This window comes from Parasteatoda tepidariorum, chromosome 7, assembly GCF_043381705.1.
Source record: "Parasteatoda tepidariorum isolate YZ-2023 chromosome 7, CAS_Ptep_4.0, whole genome shotgun sequence".
Lineage (NCBI taxonomy): Eukaryota > Metazoa > Arthropoda > Arachnida > Araneae > Theridiidae > Parasteatoda > Parasteatoda tepidariorum.
This window is the reverse complement of record NC_092210.1, coordinates 71,231,599-71,248,679: the sequence shown is the minus strand read 5'-3', so window position 1 is coordinate 71,248,679 and position 17,081 is coordinate 71,231,599. Positions and strand designations below refer to the sequence as shown.

Genomic DNA, 17,081 nt, shown 5'->3' with positions numbered 1-17,081 from the left:
AAAAACTAAGATAAATAATTGCCCTATAAACAAGTTTAGTGCATTTTATCAACAATTAAAAATATCGTGCATTTATTAACAATAAGAAACATCGTGCATTTATCAGCTGTGCATTTTATTAACAATTAAAAATATTGTAGTATATTTCAGAACAGCCATGATCATATTTTTGTGTAAACTGATACTTGGTATGGAGTTTTTAGGAAAGCCCCACGAATCTAATTAATTAAAAAAAAGAGGTAGTTTTTTAATAGCAAGAGATTGTACAGCGTAAAACGTACCCACAAGCACAAAAACGTACTTTTCTGAATAAACATACCTTTTAGTGAGGGATTTGGATTTCAAATCATTAAATTATGGGGTAGCTGAACTGTGATCTCATGCAGAGGTCAAAATTTGAATCCTTAATAATATAAATTTTTATTTTTGTGGATATCTCCATCTCAGAATTTTTTAGTTACATCTCAGGAGTTTTCATTATATCTTAGGAGGCGAATCAAACAATTTCTGTACGCAATTGTGAAATTCGTATGTCCAAAGATTACTCTACGCAAATAATAAGTTATATATTATTTATTTAATAATAATAAAAAAAATTGCAAAATAATAAGATATTTCTGATAATAATAAAATTTTTATTTCAAATTTTTCAGTTCAATTTTGTTAATCCATCATTAAATAGAACAAAAATAGTTACTAAAATTATTAATATATGAAGTTATTGCTGCATAAATGAGTTTTATAACTGAGCGCAAAACCTTTTTTTGGTTCTCTTCGTAAGTTTCCGAGATATAAAGCAAAAATTGGTCTTAACATAAAGGGGCCCACACTTTTGACCCATCTCTTGACCAGTTTGTGGCTACCCTCCATATTTTTATTGTCAAAAATCGAATTCTGTCCATAAAATGAATGCACATTCAGAAAAAGTTTTTTTTATCTGATTTCGTAACTTCAGTCATAGTTAGGACTAATTAATTAGCATAATTGATGTTAAACTGTAACACCTGAACTATTAAGCTTTTTTTTTTTAAACATGTGAAATTCCGATTATTAATACAAAATGCTTCAAGTTGAATTTTTTTTAGTTGTGATCAACGTAGACCAGTTCTTTACTTACAGTTCTTTAAAAAATAAAAAACAAACTTTTTTTTAATGTTTTATGTAAATATCACGTTTACCCCTCTTACCCTCTTGGCCTTGTCATCAAATATAAACAAAACATATTTTCTTAAGATACTTACGTAGCAATTGAATGGCCTCAAGGAAGAAAATCTCCAGAACACGCAAAGCTTTTTAGGCAATAATGAAAGTTCATAAATTCATTCGGTAATAAATGAATTATGTTATCAACTAATTTAAAATCATTAAGTTGAATAAAAAAGTTTTGATTCTTCAAAACTACAAATTACACTGAACTAAAAATAAATTATATAAATTTATCTCAATAATGAAAATAAATGAATATTTAAAAAAACCCCTCATAGCGAAAGAAATAGGAAGAAAAATGTGAATAGAAAGAAAAAAATATATATATAGAAAAATTTGAATAGTATAGAAATAAAAATTTGTAAAATTACTTATTTTAAAAGTGAAATTTCTATTCTAGGATGTCAGATTTTCTTGAGTAATTTAAGGAAAAGATTAAAAATCACTGAAAATCACTGAAATTAGATTTCCATGAATTAAATTTTTATAATTTTAACATAAATATCATTAGATTTAATATAATTTAATAACGTTTACATTTTCATTTGTTTTAGTGCTTGCCTGTCGGTCAACAATTATAATGCCGATTCTGTTTTACCGATTCAAATACTAAATTGTAATTTCTATATCCTTCCGATTTCATTAATGCCTGTCAAAATTCGATATTTATAATGCATTATCGGTGAAACATGAAATTTCCGTTAATGAAAATATCAAGCTAATGATATCCCGTGAAAGTAATAGAAATTTTAATTTTTTTCTTTAACAATTTTTTCTCACTTTTTTACTTTACATTACATTTTATTTTTCAACCAAAAATGTATGGGACTTAGAGACTTGAAATTACGAAGTTTCTTAGAAAAATCAACAAAGAATGCGATGAAAAGAAAAGTTTAAGTTTTGATTTTTAATTCAAGAATTATTAACTGCTAAACTTAAAGCAAAAAAAAAACATGCGTTGGTTAATCTACTACTCGCTGAATTGAAACTAAAGTTGAAACTTGACGTGTTTAAGATAGCCATTTTCAATTATAAACTTAGCGCAAGTATTTTTCGAAATTCTAATTTATTAGAAAGTTACTGAAATTTTAAGTACTATTTTCGTGAATGTTTCACTTTTTTGTTTAAAAAAATGATTGTTTATCCATGTATCCAAAACCCGTTGTCAAAAAATCGGTCTTTCTCGAGATCATCATTGTGTTAGCTCATTCTTAGCTTGATTTCAAAAATAACAAATAAAACAGATAAACAAATAAATGAAAAAATAAAGCAATCAGTTGCTGCCATAAATCATACCATTTATGTCTAAATTTTTAAAACTGTAAAATGTCTCAAAATGTCTCGTTATAGACTGTTAACAAGTAAAATTTATTTTCATTTATTACTTCCTATTGTGCCCCTTTATCTATATTGATAAGTTAAAATTTTTTTTTCAGGTACAGCTAATTATTTAAACAGTTTATTTTGTTACGATTACTTATTAACAAAATGTTCTTGCAAAAAATTAGAATAATTATGCATTTAATAAGCAAAATGATTTTTTTTGTTTGAAAAGTATTGCATTTTAAGGGATAAAAAACAAAGATAAGTGTGAGGCCACTATGGATTTTGGCAAGCGAAGCCTCCTAGTTAATAAAAATCAGCAGTTAATTTAGTGACTAAATTAACCATTAGTTTTGATGATTGAAATTTCTAATAGTTTCAAGTACCTTTTGAAATGGCATCTACGTGTAGCTAATTTAAAGTTTCATCCCCTTTGAACTCTCGATACAAAATAATTCCTAAGTAATTGAAATTTGAAATAATTAGGGTAAAGCTGAGTATTGTATTAAAAGCAGTAGTTTGAGTTACAAGTTTAGTAGTTTAGTAGAAGTTCTGAGTAGTTTAGTTATGACTAAAGTTTGTTTTCACCTTCGAGATGAGCTTCGGTCGCAGCTTAGAATTTAATGAGCTGGTCAAAAGTGGAAAATACTTAAATATCTATATTTAGACAAGCGAAGTCTGGCTTTCTGTGTATGTTGTTTTACGCTGAATCAAATGACACTAAAAATAGGTTAATAGGACTATTTGTCCGCAAATCATAAGGGATATAGTAAATTTAAAGTATAAAACGTACAATTCGTGATTTATATATATTTACTAACTGACATCTTCTGCGGACCAGTCAACATTTGATAATTTTACCGCCAGGAGGGGAGAGACGTTATATAGTTTTTATGATTTATATTGCTTGACTTAATAATTTTAATTTAACTGATAATAATTTTAATTTAACAAGCCTTCAAAATAAAATTCGTGGTATTGGTGATGTCTTTCATCTCCCGGTTAACCTCTCGTCCATGGAAAGTCGTATAAGCCCGAGAGATAATGTACATCAGTATATAAAATGGAAATAATTCATAGTTTCTTTGGCAGCTTAATACCATTTGATCCACAGACCGGTCCTGGAGGTTGGAGACCACTGGTCAGTTGGATCTTGTATTTCAGCAGTTGATTCTTCCCAGCTTTTCTCTTCCTGATTGGCACGTCTCGCATGTAATATGAACGAAGATGCTGCACATGGACAACTTTCAAAAGTCTATTTCGTGGCTTATAGACTTGATCTCGCGTAATGTTACGTAATACTATACACCGAAGAGTCATTACATTATGACCACCCTCTATCTATAGCAATGGGCTCGAACAGGTTTTCATTTCATGGTTTCTCGCCCAGGAACAATGTTTTCATGGGGCACATTAGGACCCATAATCCTCATAGAACAATCCCTGACGTCTGTAAGCTACTTGAACATAGTTGCAGACCAGGTTCACTCATTCATGGCAGCAGTTTTTCCTGCGGGGGATGATGTTTACCAACAGGATAATGCACCATGTCATCAGGGTCGAATTGTCATGGATTGGTTCGAGGAACATTCCAGTGACATTCAAGTCATGTCTTGGCCACCAAATTCACCTGACCTTAATCCATTAGAGCATTTGTGATCCTATTTGGAAAATCAAATTCGTGCTGCCACGCTACACCGTGCAATGTGAGGGAATTACAGGACCAGTTGGTGAGCGCTTGGTACCAGATACCTCAGATTACATATCAGCACCTTGTGGAATCACAACCACACGGCGGGTGCTAGCAGTTTTGAGGGCTAAAGGTGGTCCTACATGTTATTAGCAGGGTGGTCATAATGTATTGGCTCTTCGGTGTATAATCATAATAATGTGAACCTTACACACTGGGATGTGTATGCCGTAGGCTGGTTAAACATGAATTATGGCGTCACAAATCAAATTGTATTGATCATTGCGAATCTTTTTTTTTAGAAATTCATATGGCAGGGTAAGTATATATTTACTTTTTAGAAATTAAAATTTGGAATTTTCGATAAAATCTTTTGGAATAACTTTAAAGGGGGGCATCTAATTCTGAGTTATACTAATAGTTATTCTCAAAATATTCACTACTTATTTAAAATCCTTATATATAAAAATACCACACTTATTTAAAAAAAATAATTAACACTATAAAAACTTTTTCCATAGAGCTTTAGGTTATCCGATTATAGTATATTTTGTGCTAGATAGAGCGTTTTTTGTTAAAAATAGACGTTTTGGGCATTATTTCAATTTCTGTTTCAATTTAAGTAAATGCTATTTAATATTTTTAACAGAATCATTCATACTGGATTATTTTATAAGCATGGAAAGCATTTTATAAGCATGGAATATTTCTATGCCCGGGGGTAATGAGATATTTTAACTTTGAAAGGCTTTCGGAGAAACGAATTTAAATATTCATTTTTAGGAAAAGATAAGGACGACTATTGTCAGATTTTATTATATATTTCGCAGAATTGATTTGTCATTTAACATCTCTAATAATTTGCTTTTGTATAGTCTTCAAATTACATTCTTCCTGGAATTTTTGCTTTAGTCGTATAATTGATAATATATGAATATAGCAAAGTTAACCTTATTAGTTGATTTCTCTGATTATAAAATTTTATCAAATGGCGCATGGTAGCTTTGGGTTAGCATTATTTATTTTAAGCAACTCTTTTTTCCTAATTCTTTCACCTCGTGCTGACGTTTTCGCTTTCATTTCTTTTTTTGTAAGCGATTTTAAAATTTTATAATCAGAGAAATCAACTAATTATTCAATATTTAAGAGCTTAAGTAAAGTTTCAATTTAAAAATACTAAAAAAGAAAATCATTTTCCGACATTTCTTTTTATATGTTTTTCCTTCTCTAAAATTATTTTCTTGAATAACCTACACAAATTAAACTGGATAATAAATAAAACATAAATGCTTAGATTTTTGCTTTTTATTCAGAACATAATATAATTGAAGATTTAAATGCCCTTACTTATCCCAATGATTGAATCGGAGAAACATATTTAGTTTATTTAAAATAGCGAAAACTAAAAATTTGACCTAAAATCCAAAATGGTGACAAAAGCCCTTAATTTTATTTAAGACGCATGTGGTATTTGATTAAAAAATATTTAACCTTTAAATGTATAGGAATGTAAATCTACATCATATGTGTCAAACCTCATTATATAACCACATTTTCACAGCACTTTCTTTAATTTTAATTTTATCAAAACTGTTTTATCATTTACGCAGGCAACGAGAATCTTTGACAGTTTATTTCTTTATTAGTGGCAATTTTCGTCATTGGCGTGCTATCATTTCGGCGTGTGTTGCGAATTACTATTATTTATATAAAAAGAATAATATTTGAAAAAGATCATTTATGTAAAAAAATATGTTTGAAACATTATATTATTATACGCAGTGAAAAAATTTAAAAAATAAAAATGTGCAGCTTTTTTCTTGTTGTATTATTCATCGTTGGCGAGCTAAGTACAGTTTCATTTCGGTTACGAATGCCGATTATTTATATAAAAAGAAGTATATTTGAAAACGATTATTTACCTAAAAATTATGTTTGAAACATTACATTATAGTACACTGTAAGAAAATATTTTGTAGCTTTTTTTGTATTTTTCTCGCTAACTACAGCGATTTTCCGGTTGATTTTAAACAATATTATTAAAATTAAAAATTTATGCATTTAAAGATTAAAATTATGTTGAAAAAATAATTTCATTTATTTTAATTTTCAATGGTAACATATAAGAAATAGTATAAACAATGTGAAGAATATAATATTTATAAGAATAACAAGGTATACTGTTTGAAATTTCTCAGAAAAAATGAAATGGTAAACAAGCAATTTTTTTAATTGTTACTTTACCATTTTCTTACAAAACAGTCAAATAACCTTAAAAAAGAGAGTTTTTAAACTATAAAATGAGAGTGAAACCGTTTATTAACTGCTTTCACCTGATGCGGTTAAAAAACCAGAATTTTATCGCATCAACTAGGAGCACGTAATGAGGCCACTTAGTTCCTTGCTGCTAGATATCATAGCCGAAAAAGCTAATCCGTCAGTCTCATGACATGAGAATAGGCGCTCGAGTCCCAAGTTTAGTTCCCAATTTGGGACCCTGACTATTAGAATACGATACTCTCATTCACGCATAGATGGCAGCACCATGAAGTTGCTTAACACAAAATAACCCAGTATTTTCCATCTCTTACGATAGACCAAACAACTAGATAAACCAATTAAACCACATCCACGGTTCATTTGATAAAACATAACTCAACCATAATCTAACTCCAGTGCCCATTACCTAACGAAAAGTCTATCTCTTACGTCCAGTTAAAGTTCTTTTTTAAATTTTTGAAGCCATGCTAGTTGTAAAAGGTTAAGAAATCGTAAAGTTTTGTATTCATGGTTGTTAAACAACAAAATGGTTGTTCAACAACATGGTTGTTAAACAACAAACCTCAAAGGTAAAAAATGTTCTTTAACCTAATTTTGTTGGTTAATTGGTTGGAGTAATAAATTGCTATGTTCCGGTTTTTTTTACTCCTTATTTTAATGCAATTAAACCAAATGCTCAGTGAAAGCCATTTTAATACATTTAGTTGAGAAAATTGTGTTATTTGTAAGACATAGCACATCTTAGCTAAAATGGAGTTTTAAAATTACTTTTGAGTTAAATATGGGTAAAAATGGTACATTTCTAAAGGCTTCAAGCAAGTTCAAAGACTTCAAAAAAGTGTGACAACAGTTTTATTATGTAATCATTCAAAACATTTGCTCCAAACGGAAAGTTGCTAACATTAAAAAGTAAAAGAAAAGTTGTTAGGATAGAAAAGTCTCCATATTTTTGTCCGAGCTTCGTATATTTTTATTGTTGAAAAAGAAACAATTTTTGTATCCTAGTTGGTAGTCGGCTAGTTAATAAATGTGTATGGTTTGTTCAATTGTTGCTGAAATAAGAAAACGTCTCTTATCCGGCTTCATCAAAATTATGTCTTCTTATTCAACGCCTTTTTTTTTATACCTTTCAGACGTGAGCATAAGTTTTATAAATAAAAACTTAATAGTAGAGTCAGGCTTTTTATGAAATAAAAGTTTCCTAAAAAAGCAATTTATAACAAAATTTCCCTTAATATGTAAGAAAAAATGCCTTTTAAATAAAAAAATAGTATTTTATTTAAGCAAGAATTTCAATCTGAAACATGATTTACTTCCTAAAAATGCATGTAACATATAATTGTACTAAAATATGTATATATTAAAGTATGTATTATATGCTGTTGAGATTTGAAGTATTGAAATGTGTTTTTCTACATTGACTTTAAAATGGCTATCTAAGTTTAAATTAATATTGTGCTCATTTTAATTCATCTTTAAAATCATGGTATAGATATTATTTGTATCTATATACTATACTATATATTATCTATATACTATATCTTTATACAGCATTTTTCTTTAATGCAATTACTTTGAACTATTAATGATTAACAGCGTTCATTTTGCTTTCATTATTTTATTTCATTTCTACTCGTCAGAGCACAGCATGAAAGTCAGTTTGACTATTAACTAAAGCCCGTGAAAAATGTCATAACATCTGAACTTAGTTTCACTGATTTGCTTAAAATTTATGTATAATAAAATTCAGATAACAACTGTCTGTTTATTCACGGTGCATACACAGTAAAAACTGAAACGTATCTTAGAATGTTACCCAAAATGAAATAACACCTATAACACCTTTCCAAACTCCAATATGTATTTAAGGCTATAAAACCCGTAATGGTTCTAATATCTTTCCAAATTGGACGAGTCCCGCAGTGGACTGATCGTTAAGACACGGTTCGTTCCCAGCAGATCACCGAAGTCAAGCATCACTGGCTACGGTCAGTGTGCTGGTGGGTGACCACTTGGATCAGTCTGCGTAGGGACCGAGGGTGTGCGGTATTGGTGCTCGTTAAACTGTGCTACCGTAAAGTGCTCGAGTTCGCGCTCAGGTCGTCGGGCTACCGAAGCGGGGGTGCCATCCCCTCCGCAGAGGATCAAAATTGTGATGGCATGTCTTCGGATCATTCTCAGGGATGTTTCCCAGACCGTCGCCAATAGCCCATTGTGCAGCTCTAGTGCGACGTAAATTAACAACAACAACAACAAATTGGACGAAAAAAATTACATGTTCAACGACTTTCAGCTTAGAATACCAATTGGGAAACGCCAATATTCAAGTTGGTTTACAGCTCTGCTACTTTAACTGTCAACCGCATTCGTTTTGCTCTTTCGGCCGTGCCATATTTGTTTTCGAACAATCGAATGTGCACTATTTTGAGGTTCCCTGTTGGACTCGGTGGAAGCCTGTTGAATTTGAAGAAGAGCCTCAGAGCTCAGATAAATCTTGATAGGCTAAATTAAACCTTACCTATTGAAACGCAGTGCTATAAGCGAAAGCAGAGAGCACGTCGCACTTTACTCTACTCAATACTCAATACAATCGAATGTTGTTTCGACAAGTCAACAAGGTAATTGTTTGACCTTTTTCTTCCTTTTCATAACTTTATCATTATTATAATATAATTTTTAAACATTATGTGATGGGTTCATATACTGCAGAAGTGGATTTTTTGATATTTAAACCTTTGTAATATCTCATAACATATCGCTCATGGGCTGCAATAGCGGCACAACTAAAAAAAACACGATTTTTGGACTAAGAACAGGTGTAAATATGAAAATACAGATTCTTTCAGCAGCAATACTAGCACAACTCATAATTCAACTTGAAGGTAATCTTCGTTTAAGTAAACGAAAGCATTTCTTATGCGTTTTCTTTAGGAATGAAAATTTTAAAACCACTTATCTCAAAACATGATTTTTTGAGTTGTGCCGCTATTGCAGCCCATGAGCGATATAGATAACATTTTTGCCAATATAAGATTTTATTTTTTGTAATATATTTGTTTGACTTGAAAAAAATTTCTGATTAATTGACTTCGTATTTAATATTAACCCTTAAAACTTTCAAAGTTCAAATTAACATAGCAGGAGCATTTATCAAATTTAAATAGTTTTTTCCTACTTTAATTTACCGCAAATATGAAATCATTAAGGCATCGGGTTGACTTTCATTTTCAAGATTGGGCAGATTCTGTACCATCATCTCTGTTTTACCAAACAATTCAACTTTCTCTGTTTGATTTAATCGTATGCTTGAATTGGTATTTAACGTAGACATAGATTTCCTCTTAATGTTAGAGAGAAAAGGATTATATTCGTAACAAACAGATTGTATTGTAACTCTAAATAGTAAAAAATGATAAAAAATAATGATATTGTTATAACCTATTTTCTTGGTACTGCATAATCATTGAACAGTAACCATATTTTGTTAAATTATAGATTTATATATTTATTAAAATAAAATCGTTGTCACAAGACTCGTTAAAAATATTTTTTTTAATTTCCTAAATAAACAATTTTCCTTAGTATAATTTACAAGCTAGAGCAAACGCTTGCATTGTAAGTTAATTTATATAATACCACAGAAGTTTCTCTAATTTTTCTTTAATCCGATTTAACAAATGTTATCAACCAACAATACGTAACGTTTATAAAAAATAAAATGTGGTTTAAAAGTTGTGTGAAACCGCCAAGTTTGATTATGTATGAATGTGATGAATGAATACGATGTATGTGAATAAAAATTTTATAACGAGAAGAGAATAATATTACGTTTATATTCATAAATAGATACAAAAGCAAAGAGATTTTTACAAATAGAAATAAGTGTTTAACTTTATGAAATTTTAACTAATTAATTGGCAATGATCAGGCTGTTGGGTAACAAGATGCATTCCTTTCGAATAGGAATGTTAAGCTCGTCGTAGCGTTTTGGGGTAGATTAAAAAATATGTAAAAAAAAAAGAAGGAAAATTTACCCTTGAAACTTTTGTAATCAATGTTGTAATGCTAAAATATTTATCACAGGAACGAAAGTCACTGTATGTGGAAGCGCATGAAAGATAAATGTAATTTAAATCTTTGCTTACTGATAAAGCAGAGGGTGAAATTCTGGAAAATGATTATTTTTTATGTTAAAATATGAATTCCTAAAATTTTTTATAATTCGGGATGTTCCGTAACTACAGCTATTCATATGTAATTTTTGAATTCTTCTTATAAATGAAGCAAAACACACATTAATACACATTAGGGGTTAAAAATTAGTCAACAAACATGAAGGGTATCACAATTCAACAAAACATTATAGAGGAAGTTGAGCGGAAGTCATTGAACTTGCTTGATTGCCAAGGAAAACAGGGAAGAAATTTTGTAAACACATTTAAAAAAAAAGAGCAAATTTAGTTTGACTGATTCAGATTTTTCACTCCCAAAATAAAGGAGGTTGCGTAATGGGGGAAATATGGCCCCTTAGTTTGGTCAGGAGAGCAGTCCTAAGTTTGGACTCATTTATGCTAATTTAACTTTTTGCGTATATCTTCATATCTCGTGATATTTTTGAGCGATTTGAAAAAAAAAAAAACTGCTTACAATTAAAAAATTCATTTGTCGAAAAGTAATTCGATGCAAGAAATGACTTTAGCAAATATTTATCATTTTTCATAATTTTATCTAATAATTGTTGAAAAAGTTTTGAGCTGTAAGGTATACAATTTTTTAAATCATTTTAACGAACGCAATTTTACATGGCAAATACAAAATTAGAGCGGAGCCCGTCAAATAGAGCCTGAGAAATCAAATTTTAAACATACGATTTTTTTTAAAATTTGATTTTTCAGGAATTATTCAACCGATTTCTCATTTTTGTATTTGGCCATGTAAAATTACATTCTTTAAAATTATGTAAAATATTGTATACCATAAAATTAAAATTTTTTCCTCTTATTATCAAATAAAATTATAAAAATAAAGAAATATTTACAGAAAGTTACTGTTTGCACGGAATTATCTTTGGGCAAATGAATTTTATAATTGTGTGCAAAAATTTTTCAATTCGTCTTAAAAGTTCGCGATAAATGATGAAATATGCAAAAAATAAAATTAACATTAAGGAGTCCAAAGTTTGAATCGGTCAGTACTGTTGAGAACATGTTTCTCTGATTGCAGTTATATTATATAATTTTGAGGTCAGAAGTCGAATCCATCAAAAAAAGGTATGTTTCAATAGAATATTAAATATTTCTTTTAAACTGAACTATATTAAAGATTTCTTTTTAACTGAACTATATAAAATACTTATTTTAAACTGAATTTCTTCATTAACCAAAATAAAAGTATTTACATTTTGAAATCATTTATTCAATTTACCATATTAAGTTATTTATAGTATATGCAATAAAAAAACATTTTTTTCAAGTATAAATTCCTTTTTTGAAATTATTTCTGGAAAAATTTCAGGCAGTCCTAGATTTTATTAATCCTTACTGACTTCTCTTAAGTTTCCCGGGGGATTTACACAGCTCATAGAGATAGCAGAAATACAAATGAATGATAGATGGCAGGCTTTGTGCGATGCAACAATTTTTTTTTGTGCGGCTGAAACAAAGAACTATGTTCCCAGCAGACGTGATACAGGCATTTTTTTTTATATCAAATTTAAATAAATTGTTTTTTGTATAAATATTAGCAAAAGAAGCAGATGCAGATTTTATTTCTGGCCTGAATAATGACATGCAATATTTTTCATGTACTGAAATTTTATTGAATTCAATTTTGATACAAAAAAAAAACAAAAAAAAAGAAAGAAAGAAAAAAGAAAAAGAAAAAAAGAAAAAGAAAAAAGAAAAGGAAAAGAAAAACATTTTTGCGATCAGTAAAACAATTTAAATAAAATAGGGTTTAAGTTAAAAGCTTTTACAATCTAATCTTTTTAAAAGCTTTCCCCTATCTTACTTGGGAACTGCAATTTCCGTCATCAATAAATTAGTCTTCTTTTTGGCTAACTATTGAAGTCCAAAAAAATCTATGAAAAGTGCAAAACTATAATGTTTTGATTGTGCAACTGCATTACTTTGCTTCGATGACTTTTGCTTTTTCAGATTTCATAACTACAAAAAATATTGTTGAAACTCCCAAATTTGCTACAATCAGACAAAAGGTCGAAAGAAAAAGTTAAACATGAGCTACAAATGTTGGAGGTAATCTTTGAAAAATTGTTACTTACAATTTCCTTTACATTCCTTTTTTAAACTCTTCAATTGCTTATTTCCAATCGTGAAAAACTTCTATTTTATTTAGCTATGTAGTTGTGTGTGCGACTGTAGATTACAAAAACTATTACAATTCTATATTGGAAAAAAATGGCTTTCCCAAGGAGACTATATTTGAGATAATTTAATCTTTTGATCTTTATTACACATTCAAATAAAGAAATTATAATTAATATAGTGAAATTAGTATAATAATAGCAATTAATATATAGAAAATTCGGAATTTTTAACTTGATCATCGGTTGGATAGTAAATTAAGGTTCAGAATTTCATATTTTTTCAGTAAATAAATAACTATATACGTATTTTATGTTTTTAAGTTACGTATTTTAAATTAATATTAATATTTTCAAAGCTTGTTTTTCGTGAAATGATTTATATGAAATCAATTTTTAGTCCAGTGCTATAAATTTCTTCTACCGAAGTTATTTCACATATTTCACCCCTTTTCTTTAATCTATCAAGCTGATTAACAGTAATAATATGTCAGTGTTGATATTATTCATTTTAACAGGAAAATACTACCATTGAGGAGACAATTCCACAAACGACTGAGCCATCAAAATTGATAGCGATTGGCACTGAAGAGAGTGCATGTTTCTACTAAGTGTTTAGCATTTACAACGAATAAGGCTGTCAAAGTTGTAACTTTAACTATGGAGACTTACTGGAGTTTTAACATAGAATTTTCCTCTTTCTTGTTACTAAGCAGTGTGTTGCTGACAGAAAAGATTCATGTTGAAAATTTTTAAATATGAGGTGCAGTTGTTGAATTACTTAAACAACTAAAATTATATGCAAATTTCGAAAAAAATAAATTAAATGTGACATTTTATAATTCGTTCTTCTATGTATGTCCTTGATCTTGTATATCATTTTTATTAAAATAAAATCCCTAAATGTACTTTTTCTCTATTTTCCACCCTGTATGAAATACTTTATAAATGGTGTGACTAAAGTTAACTAATGATTCTTTAATAATAGGTTGATGCTTTCCATTGTATTTCTTGTTTATTGTTTTTGAATTTTTTTTGGATGAAGATGCAAATAATCAAGGATAATAAAATAAAAATTAAGGATAAATAACGACAAAATGGCATTTTTTCCACTTTCCACCCTGCATGAATTACTTTATAAATGCTGTGAATAAAGTTAACTAATGATTCTTTAATAATAGGTTGATGTTTTCGATTGTATTTAGTGTTTATTGTTTTTGAATTTTTTTTGGATGAAGATGCAAATAATCAAGGATAATAAAATAAAAATTAAGGATAAATAACGACAAAATGGCATTTTTTCCACTTTCAACCCTGCATGAATTACTTTATAAATTCTGTGAATAAAGTTAACTAATGATTCTTTAATGATAGGTTGATGTTTTCGATTGTATTTAGTGTTTATTGTTTTTGAATTATTTTTTTGAATGAAGATGCAAATAATCAAGGATAATAAAATAAAAATTAAGGATAAATAACGACAAAATGGCATTTTTTCCACTTTCCACCCTGCATGAATTACTTTATAAATGCTGTGAATAAAGTTAACTAATGATTCTTTAATGATAGGTTGATGTTTTCGATTGTATTTAGTGTTTATTGTTTTTGAATTTTTTTTGGATGAAGATGCAAATAATCAAGGATAATAAAATAAAAATCAAGGATAAATAACGCCAAAATATTTTTTTATCAGGAAAAAATAAAAACTTTTCAGCACAACTACGAACTCTGACATTGCTAAACTAAAAGCTCTTTTATGTTAAAATAAATGAATATTTTATTAATAGCAAACCATTCGTACTAGAAGTTACTTTTACTATTATATTAGGTGTACCTGAAAGTAATGTTGCGCATTAAATATTCGTCAGTCTTAAAACCCAATTCATTTTTTTCGGTTCATTTTTGATCCGGCATTGAAAGGTTGTAGCTAATGAGGGTGAATACATTATTAATTAAAAATGAAATCTTGATAACAAATATCAAATGCACCAAAACGACATTACTTTCCGGTCCTGTTTCATTTTGTAGAAAGTTGATTTTGATTTTTGAGTGTTCTCGAAGAGTAACATAACATGCACTTTAATTTAATTTTTACCCTTTCAAAAATATTATGAATCAATTTTATTATTAATTAAAAAGCTTTTAAATTTATATAATTTTTTTTAGTTTTTCCGTGAGTGAAAAAAGTAAGTTTTTGTAAAATAAACCATTTTATTAATAAGTGTTCTTTTAATAAAAATGTATTTGAAGAAACTAAGTATTATAATTTGTCTATATATTGACTTATTCACGAGAATCGATTATTTCAGCTTTTTGAAATAGGATTAGCTTCTACATTAGGAATTCATAATCCCAATTTCCTTTAAATATCAGTTATTTCTCGTCTTAAGGATATTCGTAGGAGTTTAAGTATAAGCATGTGCTTATATTTATTTTTGCGTACGGGCTTTTAACTAATATGTTTATTCACGATTTCATGCACCTTATGGATAAAACTAGCACGATTATCCAAAAAGATGTTACCATGACAACTGTAAACAATCGAACATTTTCCATTCTTGATCAGGAAAAGGATCGAAAACATCATTAAGATTTAAATTTATAAATGTTCGAAAGCTTTATATTTAAGAATGTTTTGATTGCTCGCACAGTTTGAGAATTATTTTGAGGAAATATGTTTAAAAACGAAATAACAATAAACTTCACTCTTAATTAAATTCGCGTGATTTGACATATTTTGTTTTCAATCGATTATAAAAAAATTAAAGTTAGGAATTTTCTTATAAATGGTAAAAAGCCCCAATGGAAAAAAAAACCCGAAATTTAAAAGACAATTTGAGCAATTTGAAAAATAAGAAATTGCAAAGAAAACAAAACTGCGCCAGACATGAAAATTAAAAAAATGTTTTTCTTATATTTTCTTAAAAATTTCAGCAATTGATTTGAATTTCAAATTTCACCTAGAGTTTTTTTTATATCAGAATACGAGTAATTTTAATTTTTTTTAATTTGTACTTTAAGTATCATTTTTTAAATGTTACATTTTATTTATACAATTCATCACAGTAAACGTTTACTACAGTAATAAAAATTAATACTGAAAAGACAGTAAATGAGTGTAGTATACAAGGCTACTCATTCGGAAAAATTTTATTGTATTGAAAAATTCCAGTAGTTTTTAAATTTGATCTTGTTCAGTAAAATATTTATTACAAATAGTATTTCTACAAATATTTTGTTAAATTAAAAAATAAAAATCATTTTAGCCGTAATTGAAGCATTGATAACTAATACAACACGTGGCAACAATTGAGAAATGAAAAATAGTTATAAAAGATCGAAAATGTTTCCTTTTTCTAAAATAGAAATGTCACAATATACTTTGACATGAGAAAAATATTTTGTACTACATAGGCTAAGGCGAAAAAAAAAAACGTGAATAAAGCACAAATCACACAAATATGGACAGGAATTAAAACTATAAAAAAGGCAAATAAATTTACCCAATAAGTTCCATTTATACCAGAATATCCAAAAGAATAGGGTATATGTAGACTGTCCATTTTTGTATTTGATATTCGGATTATTCGCGTTGTTTTTCACTTTAGTATACTTTGGTATATAATAAAAATGACTTCAGAAAATCTAAAGAAATAAAATTAAAATTCATGTTTAAATTTTATTTTCATATTTTGAATTTCACTTTATACAATATGTATATCTTCTTCTGTGTTAAAAAAAAAAGATAATACATTTCAAATGATATTTTTTATCCCAAAATCCAATTATTTTTAAAGTGGGTTTAGAACAATATTTTATTTCTTTTTATTTTGCTAGAAAATCATCTGAAATTTATGTTTAAGCATTGCTAGAAAATGCTTTTTAAATTTCTTACTCTTGACATTTTAATAGAGGTGGAAATAATCTATTTATTTCGAAGGCTTTAGAGGCATTATAACATGGATTTCAATAATGTAATCAAATTTCATTGGGTTTGCTAAAAATATATTTTTGTGGAAACTGCTTAAATATTGTATAAAGAAAAAATTTATTTCGATTTTTTTAATTTTTTTCTCTACACCATCTTTAGCTAACACAAAAATATCAGATTGCATCCATGCGTAGCTTCTATTTACATTTAAGCGCAATGCATGCTAAAGACAAATAAAAACTTTAATTTTAATCGAAGTATCTTTTGAAATTAGTGGTGAAATATGAATAAAATTGAAATCAGGGAGCATGCATATTTTAAATGCACAA

The 17,081-nt window shown here is 28.3% G+C and overlaps 1 protein-coding gene across 1 annotated transcript in view; it reads left to right on the top strand.

Moving 5' to 3' along the window:
• The first annotated feature begins 8,886 nt into the window (after nt 1-8,886).
• The window catches only part of LOC107440029 (uncharacterized), a 29,164-nt gene continuing 20,969 nt past the window's right edge, over nt 8,887-17,081 (top strand). The window contains exon 1 of the mRNA XM_071183578.1: nt 8,887-9,117. Within this exon, the coding sequence (XP_071039679.1) occupies nt 9,094-9,117 (24 nt within the window). The 5' untranslated portion in view covers nt 8,887-9,093. The remainder of the gene's footprint in view (nt 9,118-17,081) is intronic.